The 17,396-nt window shown below is 40.0% G+C and overlaps 1 protein-coding gene across 1 annotated transcript; it reads left to right on the top strand.

Annotated features, from left to right (window-relative positions):
- Positions 1–3,858: 3,858 nt before the first annotated feature.
- On the top strand, positions 3,859–16,464 carry MYL10 (myosin light chain 10). The gene is made up of 6 exons (XM_072353647.1): positions 3,859–3,894; positions 6,490–6,565; positions 8,000–8,104; positions 11,215–11,293; positions 15,568–15,616; positions 16,366–16,464. Exons 1-6 carry the CDS (start codon positions 3,859–3,861, stop codon positions 16,462–16,464), a joined length of 444 nt encoding a protein of 147 aa, XP_072209748.1.
- Positions 16,465–17,396: the final 932 nt, after the last annotated feature.

The following is a 17,396-nucleotide window of genomic DNA, read 5'->3' as shown; positions in this document are numbered from 1 at the left end:
TCTCCAAGCCAAATCAAACCAAAGATGTGGATTCTGGCAGAGTGCTGCCCTTCTTATCTGCTCGAGGAGATGCTCCTGCTTGGCACAAACACAGGGCAGGGGTGGCCACTGGTAAAAGAGCATCTGCATACACCTGAGCACCGTGCGAGGAGCAGCTGTACCTTCTTCATTTTGCAGCCATTTGGCTGCGCTGCGCTGCTCTTCTGGGATATCTGGGACATCACCTGATTTCCTGACTGCTTCTGTTTGCAGGTTACTTTGAAATCAGAGATTTTGTCACTCTGCTGCACTTAAACCTCACTCTTGCTCCCAGCATCGTGTACAGAATGAATCCCTCCTCTTCCATTCACAGAGGCAAAGGCAGCCTGCACTCGTGGCTTCTGCTGCCCATGTCACTGCCCTGTCCCTGTCCTTTTTGTCTCCTGATGCAGCCACACAGGAGAAATGCAGAGAAGGAAATGCAGCTCAAAGCAAGTGCTTGGTGCAGTGGAGTTTTTTTGGGGGGCCACATTTTGGTGTGGCTCAATTTGTCATTCAAAGCTTCTAAAACAAACTGAATCTTACAAGGAAAAAAAAAAAAAAAAAAAGACCCTTTAAAATCCAGGCTAATTGAGTGAGTGCTAACATTAGGAAGACAAATGAGTGATATGCAACAAGCCTGCGGTTTCTCTTCTAAAGTGAAGTGTTGTTTTCTTCACAATGGGATGATTAATACACTCAGGCAGGAATATTAATAGGCTTGTTCAGTTGTTGCAACATTCTTCCCACTGCTGTGCCTTGGAATCTGAGCCCAGGGGACCCCCGGCTCTTCAGTTCCTCATCTGGCATGTTTTGTATGTCAGTCTCAAAGCACACATTGCAAAGATAGAGCTGCTATCATCACAGAGTGCTGCTCGGTGCATTCTGCATTTTACAAATGGGGAAACCAAGGCAGGCAGCAATCATGTATCAGTCACCCACTTGCTCCTCTGTAGGTCACCTACTAAATTTATGAAACTGTGACATTCAGAAACTACTTTTGCTCAGTTCTGTGTTGCTTTTTACTGTATAATTCTTTAAGAGTCCTGATTCTATTAGTCAGAACATTGTGGTGTGTTTGGGGTTGTCAGGCAGCACCAGAGACCTATTTCTGTTCTCCTAGAGCTGCCTTTTATTTGATCCACCAGAACAGCAGTGACAGTGTGCTGTTCTCAGTTCCTGTCCACATCCGTATCTCTGAGCCTTCCTCTTCAAAGCCGCCTTCCCACCCATCAGCCACAAAAAACAAGTTGCACTTTCTGTGATTGTGAATATTCGAGATTTTTAGAGTGGATAAATTACATTTCCAGTACTGCAGATCCAAAAAGAGAGGAGACTGATCATCCAAGATACCAGAATACTTAGCTTGAAGCCATTCCATCTGGCAGCTGTTTCTTAACCCTGTGAATTGTTTTGGTGGTCTCAGCCCCATTTTACAAGCGAGTGGATCGTAAATAGATCTCCAGCCAGACCTTCAAAAGATGGATTGAGCCCAATAGGCATGGATCTCCTTTACCAGCCCTGGAAATGATGAACCGGAGAGAAGCATTGAACAAGTATTGTGCTGAGATTGATTTCTCTGGATAGTCTTCAGTCTTTTTTTGCCTTGAATAGGACTTCGCTAACTTAGGAAATTTTGAGTGTTTGGGGTGCTTTTATTTTTGTTGATCTGTTTTTGACAGATAATGATAGTGAGGAATGATGGAGGCATTGCCGATGTTTGGCATTTAAAGTGAACAAACCCTGGAGCTGGAGCCTCCTGTTCCTCACTGCAGTGCCAGTTCAGAAGGATGCAGGTTGCTTGCCACTATGGGGTATACTTGTCATGCTGAAAATGGATGCTGTATTTGGTCACAGCAGAGCAGAGCATGAGAGTGGTAGAGCATGTTTTGCCTTTGTAATAACCAGCTACGTGAATACAGGAGCACGGGTTGCACTGCCCCATCCCAAGGGCTGAGGCTGTGTGGTCAGCTCCCCCACACAGCCTGCAGTGCATTCTGCTGGGTAGCATCTGCTTTCTTTATGCTTTGAGGAACAAATGCCTTGTAAAAACTTAGGGTTGTCCTTCATATTTCCAGTCAATCTGGAAGTGCTGAAAACCTCCACCAGGCACCTCATGTTATGTGGATGATTGCCCATTACTGCTCAAAATAACGCTTAGTTCATATGGAGAAGGAGGAGGGAATCTATTTATTCCAAAATCAATATTTCTACATTTATGAAATAATCCACTTATTCACCTTTTCTTTTTTCCACACCTGTGGTGGCATTCTGTCCTTATTTTTCTCCTCTCTAAAACCACTTTTTTTTCCCCCCTTCATTTCCATTCCTATTTTCAGATTCGACTGCTTTGCATTAGCAGGTTAGAGACTGACAGGTCTGGAGTGTGGACATGTGGGTGAATGTCTACCACAGCCCTAATTTTCAACCTGGGATCTGAAGCAGAATGAGCTGAGCACAGAAATCTGCCTGGCAAATTAAGTTGATCAGACAATGTATACTTCAAACAGAGCCAGGTGGGAATATTTCCTTGAGCTGCTCTGCTCCTTGGGATATTTGAAATCAGTATTGAATTGGAACTTTCACAGACAGCAAAAGTTCCCTTCTGTTCCATGCAGAATAGCCCAAACTAACTAAGACTGATTTTCCATGACTTGAGAATTGGGTGGGACTGTGATGATGAAATGTAAAAGTAGAAATGATAAAGAAAAGAATCCATCTGGAAGGGAAGTCAAAAGGCAGCGGTGTGGTTCATTATCCTGCCCCAAGTAAAGGTAATGCTGTGGTTAGAACGTGTCTGTAATCCATAGGAATCACAGGTTCTGTTCTTCACTGGAAAACAAAAACTGCATTGTGTTGGGCAGGTTAGCTGGTTGGGCCCTTGTTCAGACACATGTGAGGATGTCTGGTTCTGACTGATTTCCAGTGAGTGCTGGATTCTTAGATAACATCACAGCTCTCTCCCAAGTCTTTCTGTGTCTCAGTCTTCTGACTACAGAACAGTGATTAAAGCAGGCCCTACCTTTTATTGATGATAACTATCTTGAGTATTCTAAATGTATGGGCTGGTAAGGTAACATACCGTGATATCATAGGTCAGTGTGAGAATATAGACTCTTCTCCAAATATAAAAGGCATTCCTACATAGGAAGAATCTGTTTGGTGCTGGTCCAGACAGAGCAGACTTTTAAGCTTTTCAAAGTCAATTTGCAGGGCCTAATGTTTGAGTCTGGCTGCCTGTCCCTACTTGGGACCTGGGAAGAAAGACTTTGTATGGGGACTTACCTGCACTGATTGCATTTCTCAAGAATAACAGGTTGGGAATTAAACTTCATGCTCTAAGATTATAAGCTTACATTGCTCCTCCCATAGTTCAGAGCTCTGCAAAGCCAGCACAGGAGGGGCAGTAGTCTCTGGTGCATGGTCTGGCATAGGAGCTTCTGCCCAAGGAACAAGCAGTTGTGATACCCAGAGTCACACTTTGGGTCCCTCACCTCTTTAACACAGCACAGAGACAAGATGTCCCTCCTTACACAAACTGCCAGGTTCCAGGCTAGAGCAGGGGAATGGTGGGAAGCCTCAGTGAGAGTTTCAGCTGTAACTAAAGAAGCATATTTTACCCCACTTTTGTCTATGTGAATATCTGTTGTGGGTTGAATTAAAAAACACAAAACACAATCATCTTGTATTACGTGCCTGTATATATTTTACCTTCTGTAAAAGATGGAATTTGTTTTCATGATAAACAGACAAGGTAATATATATTTGATCTTCTTATTTGTGTTACAGGCTCCAAAAAAGGCAAAGAAGAAGATAGAAGGTGGTTCCAATGTATTCTCTATGTTTGAACAAACCCAGATCCAGGAGTTCAAAGAAGTTGGTCACTATTCTTCTGTTTTCTATAGTCTCCTGTCATTACTAATGAATAACATAGGTTTTGTTTGTAATCCTTATTCATTTCTCCATCTGCTTTAAGAGAACACACAGTTGTTTTCTGAATCATCTCTGTGGTTTTGGCTGGTATATCGTTTTCCTTCTGTGTTTGTTTGTTCTTTCCTTCATTCCTTCTTTTATTCATTCTGTCTCTCCCTGCATCTCCCGTTTCAAGTTCCAGGCTTACTTACAAAAAACCCTGAGCACCGAAAAACTTACTAAAGGAAAGTTATCTCATCCACTTTAGCCCTGATTTGGAAAAATACCTGGGCATACATTTAGAGTTAAGTTTAAGTGCTGTTTTAAATACGAATAATCTTGTGTGCTCAAGTATTATCCTGAATGGAGATGTGTTGAATCAGGTCATTAATTCCTGGACTGTTCCACAGTGGTAACAGAAATATTCTGTGCCCATCTAATACTGCCCACAACTAGAAACCAAAATACCAGAAAATCCTCAGCCAACTTTCTCCATAAATGCCCATAAAATAACGCAATGTGTTGAGGTTAACAAATTGAGCATCTTTTAGCTCCCGGAGAATTGGTATTCCATGCTTTATGGATTCTTTGATCAAGTACCTGTGATGAGGCAAACCTAATTAGCTGGTTTATGAGCTGGTGCATAAATAAAAACAAATAATTTGATGAGTTTTTTTCCCCTTTTTTCTTCAAATGGGCATTTTAAATATCAGTGGCACCATCTCATTTTCCACAGATCTGTAACTTTAAATTATTTCTTTCCTCATTTTTTTGTTAACTTACATCTCCAAAGCAGTTCCCAATTTGATAAATAGCTGCTGTTTCAATTGCTGTATGTGGATTTCAACTTTACTTTTCATGAGGATTCTCATCAGTAAAGCTCAGTGGTGAATGAGACCAAAAGAACTGTCGGAGGATTACAAAGGATTGTAAATATGGGACAGGTAAAATTTCCCCATATTTAATGGGAATATTTTTAGTGCTCTTCTCCCACCGCTGCCAGCATCCTAGGAACTTCCAGTTTCATTCCCTCTGGGGGACTACTGCTTGAAGACCTGCCATCAGAAAAAGCAATTGGTTGGTTGTTTTTGAACTACTCTAAGTAAGATGCTACTTAGAACATTTCTGGGAGAGTAGTGGTGGAATAATGGCAAAGTCACAAGGCAGTTAAAAATCAAGGCCACGCTATGATTAAAGACTGCCTAGTTGGAACAAATAATACATTTTGTCTGATAAGTCATTTTTTTTATCAGAACAGTATTACACAGATTTCAGCCAGCTCACTAGAAAATGATGTATCAGCATCACCTCTTTACATTAGTTTCACTCATTAAGATACATGCCTGACACTCCTCTTCCATGATTTTGCTGGGCTCTGCTTTGGTCTTTGCAGTTCATTCTTTCTTCCAAATTGTGGGGATGCTTTCTCAACAATAAAGAGTTGAGCTTGATTTTTTTATTAGGTGGTTGCTTGGCAGGTAAGTGAAGGGTTGGGAACATGCATGCTGCAAGTTACCACACGGCAGACTGGAATGTGAGCAGTGGGGCTCTGTAAGAAACTGGAGATCAAACTGGTTGGAGATATGTTGCTTTCAATACAATTGCGGAAAGAGATGCATCCTGTAGAGCAGTGGACTCCAAAAGTTACTTGAGTGGACTGGTTGAAAAACTGGCTGATTTTCATAATAACCCTGGAACAAACATAATCCCATTGTAAAGATACACGCTCATATTGATGTGCACATCTGACAGATAACCAGCTTCAGAGATGTGCCTGGTTCTGCTGATACTCCCCATAGTATATCCAGGGGAATTTCAGGTCATTAAAACCTTTCAAAATCAATGAAACATTAGAAGTGTGATAGCAGCAAATGACAGACGTACAGATAGGTAAATAGATGGACAGATAAGCAGTTAGCTGTCTGGAAAAGGAATGTTTGATTTTTATCAGAAGCTAAATTTTGCCTGACAAGAAATATTTAAGGTCAAGCATCAAGGTCAGTCAGAGCACAGAATATAGGCTGATGGATGCAATTTATTGAAAAGGGAAATAAACTGTGAATAAACAGTACTGTGAATCCTACATTTCTCAGCGCTTTTGGAAATTCAGCTGTCTGTGTATGAAGGATCATCTTGAAGCCCAGAGGAAAAAGACTTTTTCTTAACAACAGAAAACTATTTACAATAATTAAATGTTTTACAGAATATAATAGCTGAGCAAAGGAAGGCGATACGGGAAGCAAACAAAACACAGAAATAGCTTCTAATTCAGAATTTATGGGTTAAAGCCCGAATGGCAGGAGCTGTCAGCATTGGCTTTGCCCAGCTGCATGCTGCACTGAGCATTAATTTAGTAAGAAGTTTGGGTGGGTTTAATTAAGCCCCTTGCCAAGGTACAGCAATGTGTTGAAAGTGAGGAAAGTGCAATGATGTGGCATGGTGTGGATGAATCAAAGGATGTTAAATATTCTTTACAGCATAACACTCTGTATTATTAGCATGTGACCGTAGCACTGTTCCATGCAATATGCCAATAAGTAGCCTTTGTTCTTCCAACAGGCATTTACCATCATGGATCAGAACAGGGATGGCTTTATTGACAAAGCAGACTTGAGAGACACATTTGCTGCTCTAGGTAAGCTGGTAGTAATAATTAAATACCTTAAAGAAACAGTGGTTTGTATTTGAATTAGTTGGGGAAATAATGAGGTACAGAAGGCAAAAGGAAACCTGTTCAGTTTGATCTTCTTCCTTTATGGTAGTTGCTATCTTGACTATGGAGCTCCAGCTGGAAAATCTCCCGAGCAGTTTCTTTCAGACACTAAACGAAGGTCTCTCTGGGACTCACTGGCGGGTGCTACAGAGCTGTGCAGCTGGCAGCTCTCCAAAGGCACTGATCCCTCCCCTGCAACTATTTCATGAAAAGCCCACCCAAGTCGGGGTCCATGCCAGGCATTTCTGATTTGCTTCTGAAGCCAGGCTTCACAAGCAGCACCGTTTTTATCTAGGAGTCATGGAATAGCTTCCCATTAACGTTCTTGTCATGGACTAACTGCCCCTCTGCCCACACTAAAGCAGGAAGACTTCATGTGAGGTTCGTGCTGCTGTGCGTTGATGTGGAGTGGAATGTGCATGTCATGAGATTAGGTACTGTCCATTTCATGTGCATTACAAACCTGATAACATCAAGCATATCAAAGAAAAACTTCCCAAGAAAAGGGAAAATCAGAATGCTCATGAGCCCTAACATGAAGCTGTATCCGTGTTGCAACATTTGAGGCTTGAACAGTGATGTAGGCATTTGGGCTTTTGCCATCTGGATCTTATTAAAAAGAGTTTGATAAGAATCTCTAGTGCTCCCTGGGGTGGAATCAGACTGCTGTAGAGTCAGTGCAAAGAGCAGAAGCTCCTGAACTCTTTATTGTGACAAAGAAGTTTGCAAACTTTGGCCTCTAGCTACTGTTACCCTGAAATATTTATTTCTTAAGGCCACATTCTGCTATCCTTCATGTTCAGTGAAGCCCTTCAATGCTTATAAAGTACATTCACAGCAAATTACCACTCAGTTTGAGTAGGGATGCTGGATTCTAAATTCTCAACAGTCCAGTGCAGTGTTGGGGAAGGAATAGGACTCTCAACTCATCCATTTGCTCTCTACTCATCTCGACATCTCAATATACAGGAGGGCAAAGCCTGAGACTTTGGATCCACATCAGTCACGTTTAAACTCTGCTATATTAATATCAACACAGTCTGTTTTTCACCTGAGGTTAAAAGAAAAAGCACACAAAAAACAACAACAAATAAAATGAAAAAGAATTTAATTGAAAGTAGCCCCTTCTTTGGTCTGCTGCTGGCCTGGTCTGCATCATTTATCCCTCTTACTCCTTTTTCTATCTTTTGATCTGTATTCCACCTCAGAATGCACTGGAGGATTCTGGATTTGTGTTCCACCATGTTATTAGTGAAGTTACACAGAGCCCTGAGCTCCCCAGTGGGAGGAGATGAATGGGAATTGTTTTTTGAAACACAATTTGGGATTTATTATGAAAAATGATCTCTGCTGCAGGTCGTCTGAATGTCAAGAATGAAGAGCTAGAAGACATGGTGAAGGAGGCGCCAGGTCCCATTAACTTCACTGTCTTTCTTACGATGTTTGGGGAAAAACTGAAAGGTAAGTACCTTTGGGGGGTTGGACAGGTATCTGTCAAAGATGCTCAGCACTGAAATATCTCAGAACCTTGCAAATTATAATAATGTATCCACGGAACAACGCTTAAAGGCAAGGAGTGATCTCCATTTTTGCAGACAGAGATGAAGTATGAAAAGGCAGAGGGATGGTCCAGAGGACAAATCAAAGGGGTGATTTCAGCTTGCATAAGCTAACATGGAAGTAGCGAGCTGAGGTCTAGAAAGTAATGAAATCATGGCTGCCTGGACACGCTGCAGAAGTTATTCACCAGGCTGAGGTCTGTTGCTCACACTACGCTGATATTCCTCCCAGTGTTAGATGGTTTAAAACTGTCATCAGCATTTCTATGAAAAACTTTTCTGCACTCCTTTGGCTCATTATGCAGACATGACCTCTGCACCATCTTTGTAGTTACAGGGCATGAAGCAGCATCATGGTATCCCCCATTATCTCTTACATCAGTAACATAGCAGCCCAGGCTTGCTTTCACTTGAGGTCAGTGGTAATTAAGACACTGGCTTAAGTTGAATGAAGATTTTGCAGAATAACTGCTACTCTTTTTCTCCTTCTTGGGATAAAAATCATGTAGATAAGAGAAATAAAAAATACATAAAAAATTTGAAAAATCTGATCACGAAAAGGTTTTAAAATAAAACAAAAGTTTATTGTATTGCTGCTTGCCTCTGGCTTTGTACTACTGAGTACAGTTCCAAAGAAGGGCTTTCTACCCTTGTAAGAGAGACTGACATTGAGGAGTGGACTGTATTACCCAGATACCACTCTATCTTGACCACAGTGGTACCCACACCTTTACATTCTGGATACTGTCCTGCAAAGCAGGCAGTGCCCTGCTCCGTGATCTTCCTTCTGGGATACACAGCTGTTTCTGATGGGTTGCCCTGCTTCACATTACTGCATATTTGTGTTGCTTATGATCTCATGGAGCATGGAGGCGAGCTGTTCCTCCTTCCCCCTCTTCCCTCTTGCCTCTTATGACTGCTGAAGCTGGTAGAGTCTCACCCTGCCAATTGTGTGGCCTGAAACCGGTGCCAGCACAGGAAGGTGAATGGTAAAGCATGCCCCTCTTGTTCGCAGGTTTCCTGTTGGCTACTAGAAGAGAAGAAAGGTTTTTGTTCTTTCCATTTGGTGAAGGGAAAATCACAGCTGTGCTTGTCATGCCCTTCTGGTTGGGTTTGTCATGCAAAGGAAGCAGAGCCAAAAGACTGCACATTCCCAATCAAAACTAATTGGGATGAAGAGCCTTTGTAGTGCAATTAGAAAGGGAAAAAAGGCTAGAGGAAGTGGATATGGCAATTTTGCAACGCTCTTTATTAGCTAAGTACCACTCAGAGAATTTGGTGAAAGGTGCTTTCTAAGTAAAATTTGTTGTGCTATAATTGATTTCTGTCATAAAGGGGAAGCTGGGATTTTTTCGGATGAGCTTTAGCTTTGTATGTAGAGATTATGATGCCAGATGAACAGCTAACAAAACTCAGTTTATGTTAATGCCAACCACATGGAGCTGTTTCTACGGGGAGTCAGAATAATACAATTTGTACAGAAAACAGAGATGCCGCACATCAAAGAAACCACTTTATTTACCAGCTAATCAATAAAGAATGCCTGCTGCATTGCTTCTCTTCAAAGCCAAAGTCCAAGGATATGACAGAGCAGAAAATGTAAAACACAGTAAGGAGGAAAAAAACAATCCCCCACACAGTGGTGACTACTTTAAATGCAGACCTGTCCTCAGAGATGGAAAAAGTTTCTGTTCACAGAACAACCAAAGCTCTCATTAAGTTCCAGTGCTCGTTATATTGATTATCTATTCATTGTAGAATGAACACACTGCATCTAAACTGGCAGAAGGATATATGTGGATAGTGTATGACCAAAAGGAGCCCATATAGACTTCTGCTCAATGACCATCATATCTACTAAGATTCTACTAATAATCCTTATGATTACAGAGAAAACCCAGGAGGTGTCAGCAGTATATATAGTTGAGCTGTTAAATCAGAGAATCATGCCTGGGTTCTGCTCTGGTTCTCTCCCTATCAAACTTTGCAACATAAATTTAAATAGTAATGGATTCTTTGGGTACTAACCCTTTGTTTTTATATCACATTTTCACCATTTCAGTATCCCAAATAACTTCATGTGTCAACGTACCAGCCTGTAAATTTGGTTTCCTGAAGTTATGAATGATTTATATTATATATAATCTATATACAGAATCTACAGTATTATAGAACAGCCAAAAATCCCAGTCAAGATAAAGGCACTGTGAAAGCTATTTTTGATGCATTTTTATTTATCTATCTATTTATTTATTGATTTATTTTGCACTCTAAATAGATGGGACAGATAAAGAATGAAAGAAAATGAAGACTCTTACTTTCACTTTATTGCTGAGAGCAGAGGAACAGAGAAATTAAAGTTATACCAAAAGTTTGTGGCCCAGCTATAAGCAGAGGCAAAGTCTTGGAGCCACAGTCCAGTGCTTTAAACCATCCTGTTCATACAAATAACACTTACTGTGTTGCTGTAAAGAGATGCTTAAGTGGAAGTGTGCTACAGAACGTAAGAGACGGTTACCATTTCACATTGATCATCCTGCTTCCATTGCATTCCATTGATACAAGGATTCTATGTTGAGCTCTATTTAGTGAGAGAAGTAAGCTCTTCTCTATATAGTGAAGAACAAGTAACATCAAAAAGTGTTTTTGCAAGGAACATTCAGTACAGGATTAAAGGAAGCCAGTGAGGGAAACAGTTTGTTATATTTTCATTTCTGAAAGCCACTAATCCTCTGGGTAGTGATATTGGAGACCAGTTCCTGGAAGTTTTCTCTCCTGCAGACACAGAATATATATGAGTTATTATTTTAAAGCTTCTGAGCACTGAACTATTCACCTCTATTGTTTATCTGACATGACAAATGCTGCCGACTTAAGGAACCTTTGTCTGCAAACCTACAACTGCAGAATTCTCCATTTCGCTGTGTTCTCCAGTGAATGCAATTATTACATAGCAAGTATTCAGCAGATATAGATAACCCAGGCTCCTAAATTATCTTTCATTAATTTTAGGCACGGACCCAGAAGAAACCATTCTGAATGCTTTTAAGATTTTCGACCCAGAAGGAAAAGGCCACATAAAGGCAGACTAGTAAGTTTCTTTCAAGGTCTTTTAAAATATTATTATTAATAATAATAAATATCACAAGTTTAAAGAACTCCTTAAAAGCTATATATTTTTTTCACAGTATTTTAAGAGACAGGCAGGCTTTGTAAGCCAGAGTTAAAAAGACTGGACTATTGTACAAATGTATTTGTATACTAAAAAGAGATGTTATTGTCTTCAGACGTTGCAAGAGGCAACGGAAATATAATCACATGTAGGCCATTAGATAGCCTTTTTTTGAAGGTCTGGATATAAATCAACACATGACTCTTTGTAGATTAACTCCATATGTAAAAATAAAATGAATGTCTGGTGCCTGACTGTCAGAGCGCTTCACTGAAATGGGAAATCTAGTCCCCCTTTTTAAAAAGTGATCAATTTAATTAACTCTGGGCCGTGGTTTTAGTAACAACATTTTACTTGTTATATGTTTACTGTTTGAGCCTTCTGCTTCTAGACAAGAATTTACTGTAAATTTCCACTAGATATGCTGAGAGCCAAAGCAAATAATGCTATAAATAATATGGCAACTATTATCAATATAGCTATTATTTAAATTAGGAGGCAGGACCTCATTTGTATTCATAACCTGTTAAACCAAGAGAGTGGGGTGAAAGGACTCGAAGTGCTAATTGCACAAATGTAAATCCTTCTTATACGCTCCAAATGGTGTGAGCAGACATTCAGGTAAATGAGATAAATGATATCAAATCAGGGCAGTGTATGAGGAATCCTGACCCATGGCCCTGGTGAAATGCTTTATGTGCCTTGATTTATGCACATGCCCTAATACCATGGTGAATTTGGGGACTATCCCATTACTGTGGCAGCCAGTTCAGGTAAGTTTGCTAAAGCATAATTTGTGCAAGAATCTTACTAGGGACCCATGGGTTAGAAAATCCTATTTGCATCAAAGAACTCTGTTAATGTCACAATAAGGTAAATGAAAACTGAGCCTGTCACCAGCACACCTGAGGTGGAGTGTTCCAGTACATAACCTGCAATTATCAGTGTCTCATGAAGTTAGTTAAAGGTAGGAAAATCATGTACAGTATTTCCTTCCATTACCAATATGGCTTTTTTTTTAATTACACTGGCACTTAATTCCCTGTGGGTAGGAGAGCCCTATTATGGATATTTTGGAGTCCATGTTATGGTAAGCAGTGTGAAAAAGCAAAGCTAAGAGACAATATTTTCACTAAAGGACACCCACATTAATTAAATCAAGATGCAACAAGTGGATGTAGTAAAAAACAGGAAGGAACAGAGGGTTAACAGTTGTTCTGATAGCTTTGAGGTTCATGTTATCAAATAGCATGGGAAGAACGCTCTTGGTAACACACCAGAAGCGACTCAAACACGAACAGAATAAAATGTAGCCTGCTGTCTAATAGGCCAGATCACACGGTAGTGAAATCACAACCATGAAATACAATGTTCTGATGATACAAAACCCATGAAATGTTGCATTTCCCACCACTATCTGTAACAATGTCCCGCATACAAAATGTGCAGCTTGCCACCCTGCATCCAGTTCTGCATTCCTCAGATGCTGGAAGTCAGTTGGAGTTTGGGGCAAATTAGGAATGCAGTATCACACTCCAAAATGAAGATGAGAGAAAAATACTTTTTTTTTAACTTAATGGAAAAGGTCAACCTTGTTCCCACCCCCATTACACTGCTAACATTAGACAATTGTTTCAGTTCATCACCACAACAGAGCATAATGTTTACTTATTAGACCCGAGGGTATTGTTGATCATTACAGAGCAAACCATTAAATCAATTCCATGAATGTCTTTGAGGTTTAATTTCTATTCATTTGCTTCCAAAATTTAGACATTTGAAGGTTTTGAAATATTTTTTACGTTGGCTCATGCAGCCCTTTCAATATGACAGTTAATGCTAATAAATAATATTTCTCCATATGAAAAAGAAATAATACTCCTGGAATGTTCTTCTCCTAAAACAGTCACACTGACCTTTTAATCAGAACTTCTTTTTATGTCCATGGAGTTAACATCCTTCTGGGGATTTTTATGGCTCTTCCCTCTGCGTGTTTTCACCTCCAGTCTGGAAATGACTCACTTAGTCCATCTGATGGTAGCTGGGATGGAGCCTTCTAACCTTTCCAGAAGCTTCGGGAGTTTATAACTCACTTCCAAATTCAATGACAGACTATGTTTGTCTGCATCATTATACCACACATAAAGTCCTTCCTCTAGCATGATGTCAAAAAGAAAAAGCGTTTTAGATCAGATTCTCAGCTGGTATAAACTGGCATTGCTTTTGGAAAGGTTAGATGATTCAGTTCTAAATGCCATTCATTGGACAAAGTGAGTCACGCCAACATCAACTGTTTCTAATGCTGATGCCAATAAAACTTTACAGATTTGTACCAGATGAAAATGGACCCAGAGAGCATAAACACATTCAGGTTCTTTGGAGATTGCTCTGGTTGAGCTGGGAACATTTCTCATCATAGCTGCAGAGCACTGCTTGCTCTAACTCACCTGCTTTCTTCCAGAGAAAACAATGTGTGAAGGGAAATCCCAGGGGAATAACAAAGTGTCCCAGAGCTTTTACAAGGGAAAATGTTTTGAAAATACAAGGAGGCAACAAAATATTCACAACTGGAGAAGGAATTGTAGTCAGGCAGGACAAGAGATAGCATTTAGACAACCACAACAAGGCAAATGAATCCTTTTTGCACAGAAGACTTTGATTTTTTTAATTAATTTATTTTTTTTTTTTAGAAACAAGTAGTCTTTAAAAAAGAAAACAAGATACATAAAGAAAGAAAAAAGTTCATAATCTCTTGCTTTGGAAATGGTGAGCGTTCATTTCCCTATAAAATAAATAATGGAAAATGTGCATAGATCCTTAACTCAGTCCTTCTTCCTTGTGAGTGTGCCAGAGCCTGCTGGGCTATGCATCAGAACATTATAATTAGATATTTGATCTTTTCCCCTAAATACTTCAAGCATGTAAGTAGAAGATACATCACGCCCAGATCTCTTTTTAATTCAGTCCTGTTTCTGATGAAGTTTACTGTGACTTCTAACAAAAGTGCTATAAGTGCTTCCTTCTATTCACCAAGCTCCTTCCTGGATCACACTTCCTTTTATATTTACTGATGCTGTTTTGCTCCAGCACACATACATCCAATGATCAATTTACATCGATGAGAATCACCTCTCTGTTCCCCCATCCAGTGATCATTTAGGAGTTCCACATCAAGAAATGCAGTCATATAACAAATACCAGCACAACAAGACAGAAATGGCAATATGAGAGGAAGAGGTGAAGAAAGACTTTGCTAAGTGAGAAGCATGGGAAAGTACTGCAAAGAAAACATACAGGGCATCTTAAGCTCTCTGTGACTTCAGAGTATTTTCCAGAACTTACCAGAATATTTCCATGCTTGGCCTTGTGGGTAAGGCTCTTATACATTACCCAGAACCTTCCTTTTCCTGTTTTCTCTTTCTACCCTTCCAAATAAGTGATGCAGTCATTCTGTCCAAAGGGGTTGGATTGACATTCCTATTCACCTATGCAATTAGGTTTAAAAAAATTACATGTTTAACTGAGTTTCTACAATGGGTTTGAAAACAGAGGGTAAATCAGCTGAGGATCTGTCCCCAAAATATTCTCTTTGATGCAATTGCATAGAATGCAGATTGTGTGTGGATAAGCTCCTTGTTACAGTTCTGTAACTCCAGATCAAGATCTTGCACTGTGAAATACAACAGGTCTCACACAGTTTCACAGTCTCCTCTGGGAATAACTGCATGCAAATAAAGGGACTCTCAGATGATGATTTGGAATAGCTGTTGGAGTTCTCTTTCAAGTCTTCTTTCTTATTTCATGCTCTGTTCCTTTCATCCTCAGATTTTACAGAAAATATTCTCTCTTTTGGTTTTGTTAAGTGATCCAAACTTTAAAGAGCAAGTGAGAAAATGTACCATTTTAGGTTAAGATAAGCATAAAAAATTACTCTATTACAATTAGAGTAATAACCTGAAACAATTTTAAACCTCTATAAAATGTCACAAAAGCAAAATAAGTTGGCAGAGCGAGGCACTGACACTGATGGGTGCCCGCAGAAAATCTCTTACAATATCATATAAGGATTAACAGCTCCAATTTATGCAGTCACACAGATTTCCTTTCATGCAACTTCAGGAAGGACCTCGCCATCTGAATTGTCATGTGCCATTATCACCCTTTAATCAGGTTATTTCATTTTATTTGCACAGCATCAAAGAAATGCTTATGACACAAGCAGACCGGTTCAGTCAAGAAGAGGTAAGGACCTTCTGCCTTACTCAAAACTGGGATGTCTCTCCAGCATTTGCCCCTCTTTAAATGCATGAATACAGCTCAAATCCAGTCTGAGAGAAGGCTGATGCCAGCTTTAGCAATTAGGAACAATTCAAAGCATCTCTTGTTAATAGTTCCATGGCTAAACCAAAGTCAAACAGATTCTTTGGACTTCCATCCAAGTGTAAGCATGGCCTATCTCTTGCTGTTCCTTCCTATGGTGAGCTGGGCAATGAATTTACTAGAGTTCAAATGTATTTGGGTGGGGACTGTGATCTGTTTTCCATTTCTGTGAGAGTTATTTTGTTTGAAATCTGAAATGAGTTCTGAAAGGAGGGATAGGAGGCACTGACTTCATGGTTTGTGTGAGACTGAACATGGATTCTGATGGCTGGGAGGAATTTAGGGGAACTTTCTTTTCAGAAGAAAAGATTGAGTGGAGTTTGTTCATGGCAGGACCAGATTGGGGTACAGACTGGAATACATTACTTAGTCAGGGCTTATCTGGACTTTAGGAAGAGCTATTTGATACAGAACTTTGATTTGAACAGGACTGTGTTACGTAGTTTTGCCCTAACTCCTCTTTCAGTTTTACTGAAACTACAGAAAGTTTTTCCATAGTAATTAACAAATGAGGCCAGAAGGGAGCTGAACTGGACTGAAAAGGAGAAGCAGTACTTGTTGCTGTCCTGCAGTCCCGTGTTGGTAACACTTATCTCCTGTTTGCTTGGCAGATCAACCAGATGTTTGCTGCTTTCCCTCCAGATGTCTCTGGTAATCTTGACTATAAGAACCTCTGTTATGTTATCACCCATGGTGAGGAAAAAGACTAGAATGAAAGATGAGCTTCTCCTGTGATGATGCACCAAGTTATTTCATTGTGCTTTTCTGTGCGAGACAAAAGGCTGAACATTCACTATGTGAAGCCTTGTGGTCATCAGAAGAGAACCAATAAAGCAAGTGAAATTAGATTAAAGTTGTTTAATGCTCCTGTTTCTATAAAAGATGAAAATACCAATTTTTGTGAGTTTTTTCCCATCCTTTTTTTTTCATCAGTGGTTTGAAATGGAATTTTCTTGATGAACTGATGCCATTGTGATTTATTGACAATCCTAATGTTCACCAGATGGTCCATTGGGCACTGCAATGTTGCTTAACCTCTTGTCTTTTATACATAAGTTCCATGTGCTGATTGAGAAACCCTCTAACTTACTGCATTGGGAAAAGCATTTGGTAAATAAAATTCTTTCTCCTTGCAATGAAAGTGCAAATAAAACAACCTTAAGCTCTTGTGAATGTGCTTAGTGATGTGGCCAGTTCATAGAAGCCAGCAAGAGTGAATTTCCCCCTCAGAGGTATCTTCGTATATGTAGGAAGCTGTCTGTGAAGTAACAGTAAGGGCTAGTTCTTTCAGCACTTGGTCATGATCTTTGTTTTAGAGGTGAAGGACACATTGAAAGGGTGTATTTTGCCAAAGGTCAGCTGGAAGTCTAAGGAAAATGCAAGAAAAGAACTCAAGAATTGTAGCTCAGGGTTACAAATGAAAGCAAACTATCTCTCACTTTCATAATTCAAGATCAGCATAGCTTCTAAAATGGACTACAGTTTCTTGTAGTTGGGCTTCCAGGAACTGGACATGTTCCGTCCGTGTGTAATACTGCATGAATATTTCCTGCGTGGGAGTCAGAAGGACACTGCAGCCAAAGCAAAACAAACTTCTGCTGTTTTAGCAGCTAATGAAAATGGTTTCCTTCTGCATCAGTGT

The sequence above is a fragment of the Excalfactoria chinensis genome, chromosome 19, assembly GCF_039878825.1.
Source record: "Excalfactoria chinensis isolate bCotChi1 chromosome 19, bCotChi1.hap2, whole genome shotgun sequence".
NCBI lineage: Eukaryota > Metazoa > Chordata > Aves > Galliformes > Phasianidae > Excalfactoria > Excalfactoria chinensis.
The sequence above is the reverse complement of the archived record's forward strand: the minus strand, read 5'-3'. Positions and strand labels throughout refer to the sequence as shown.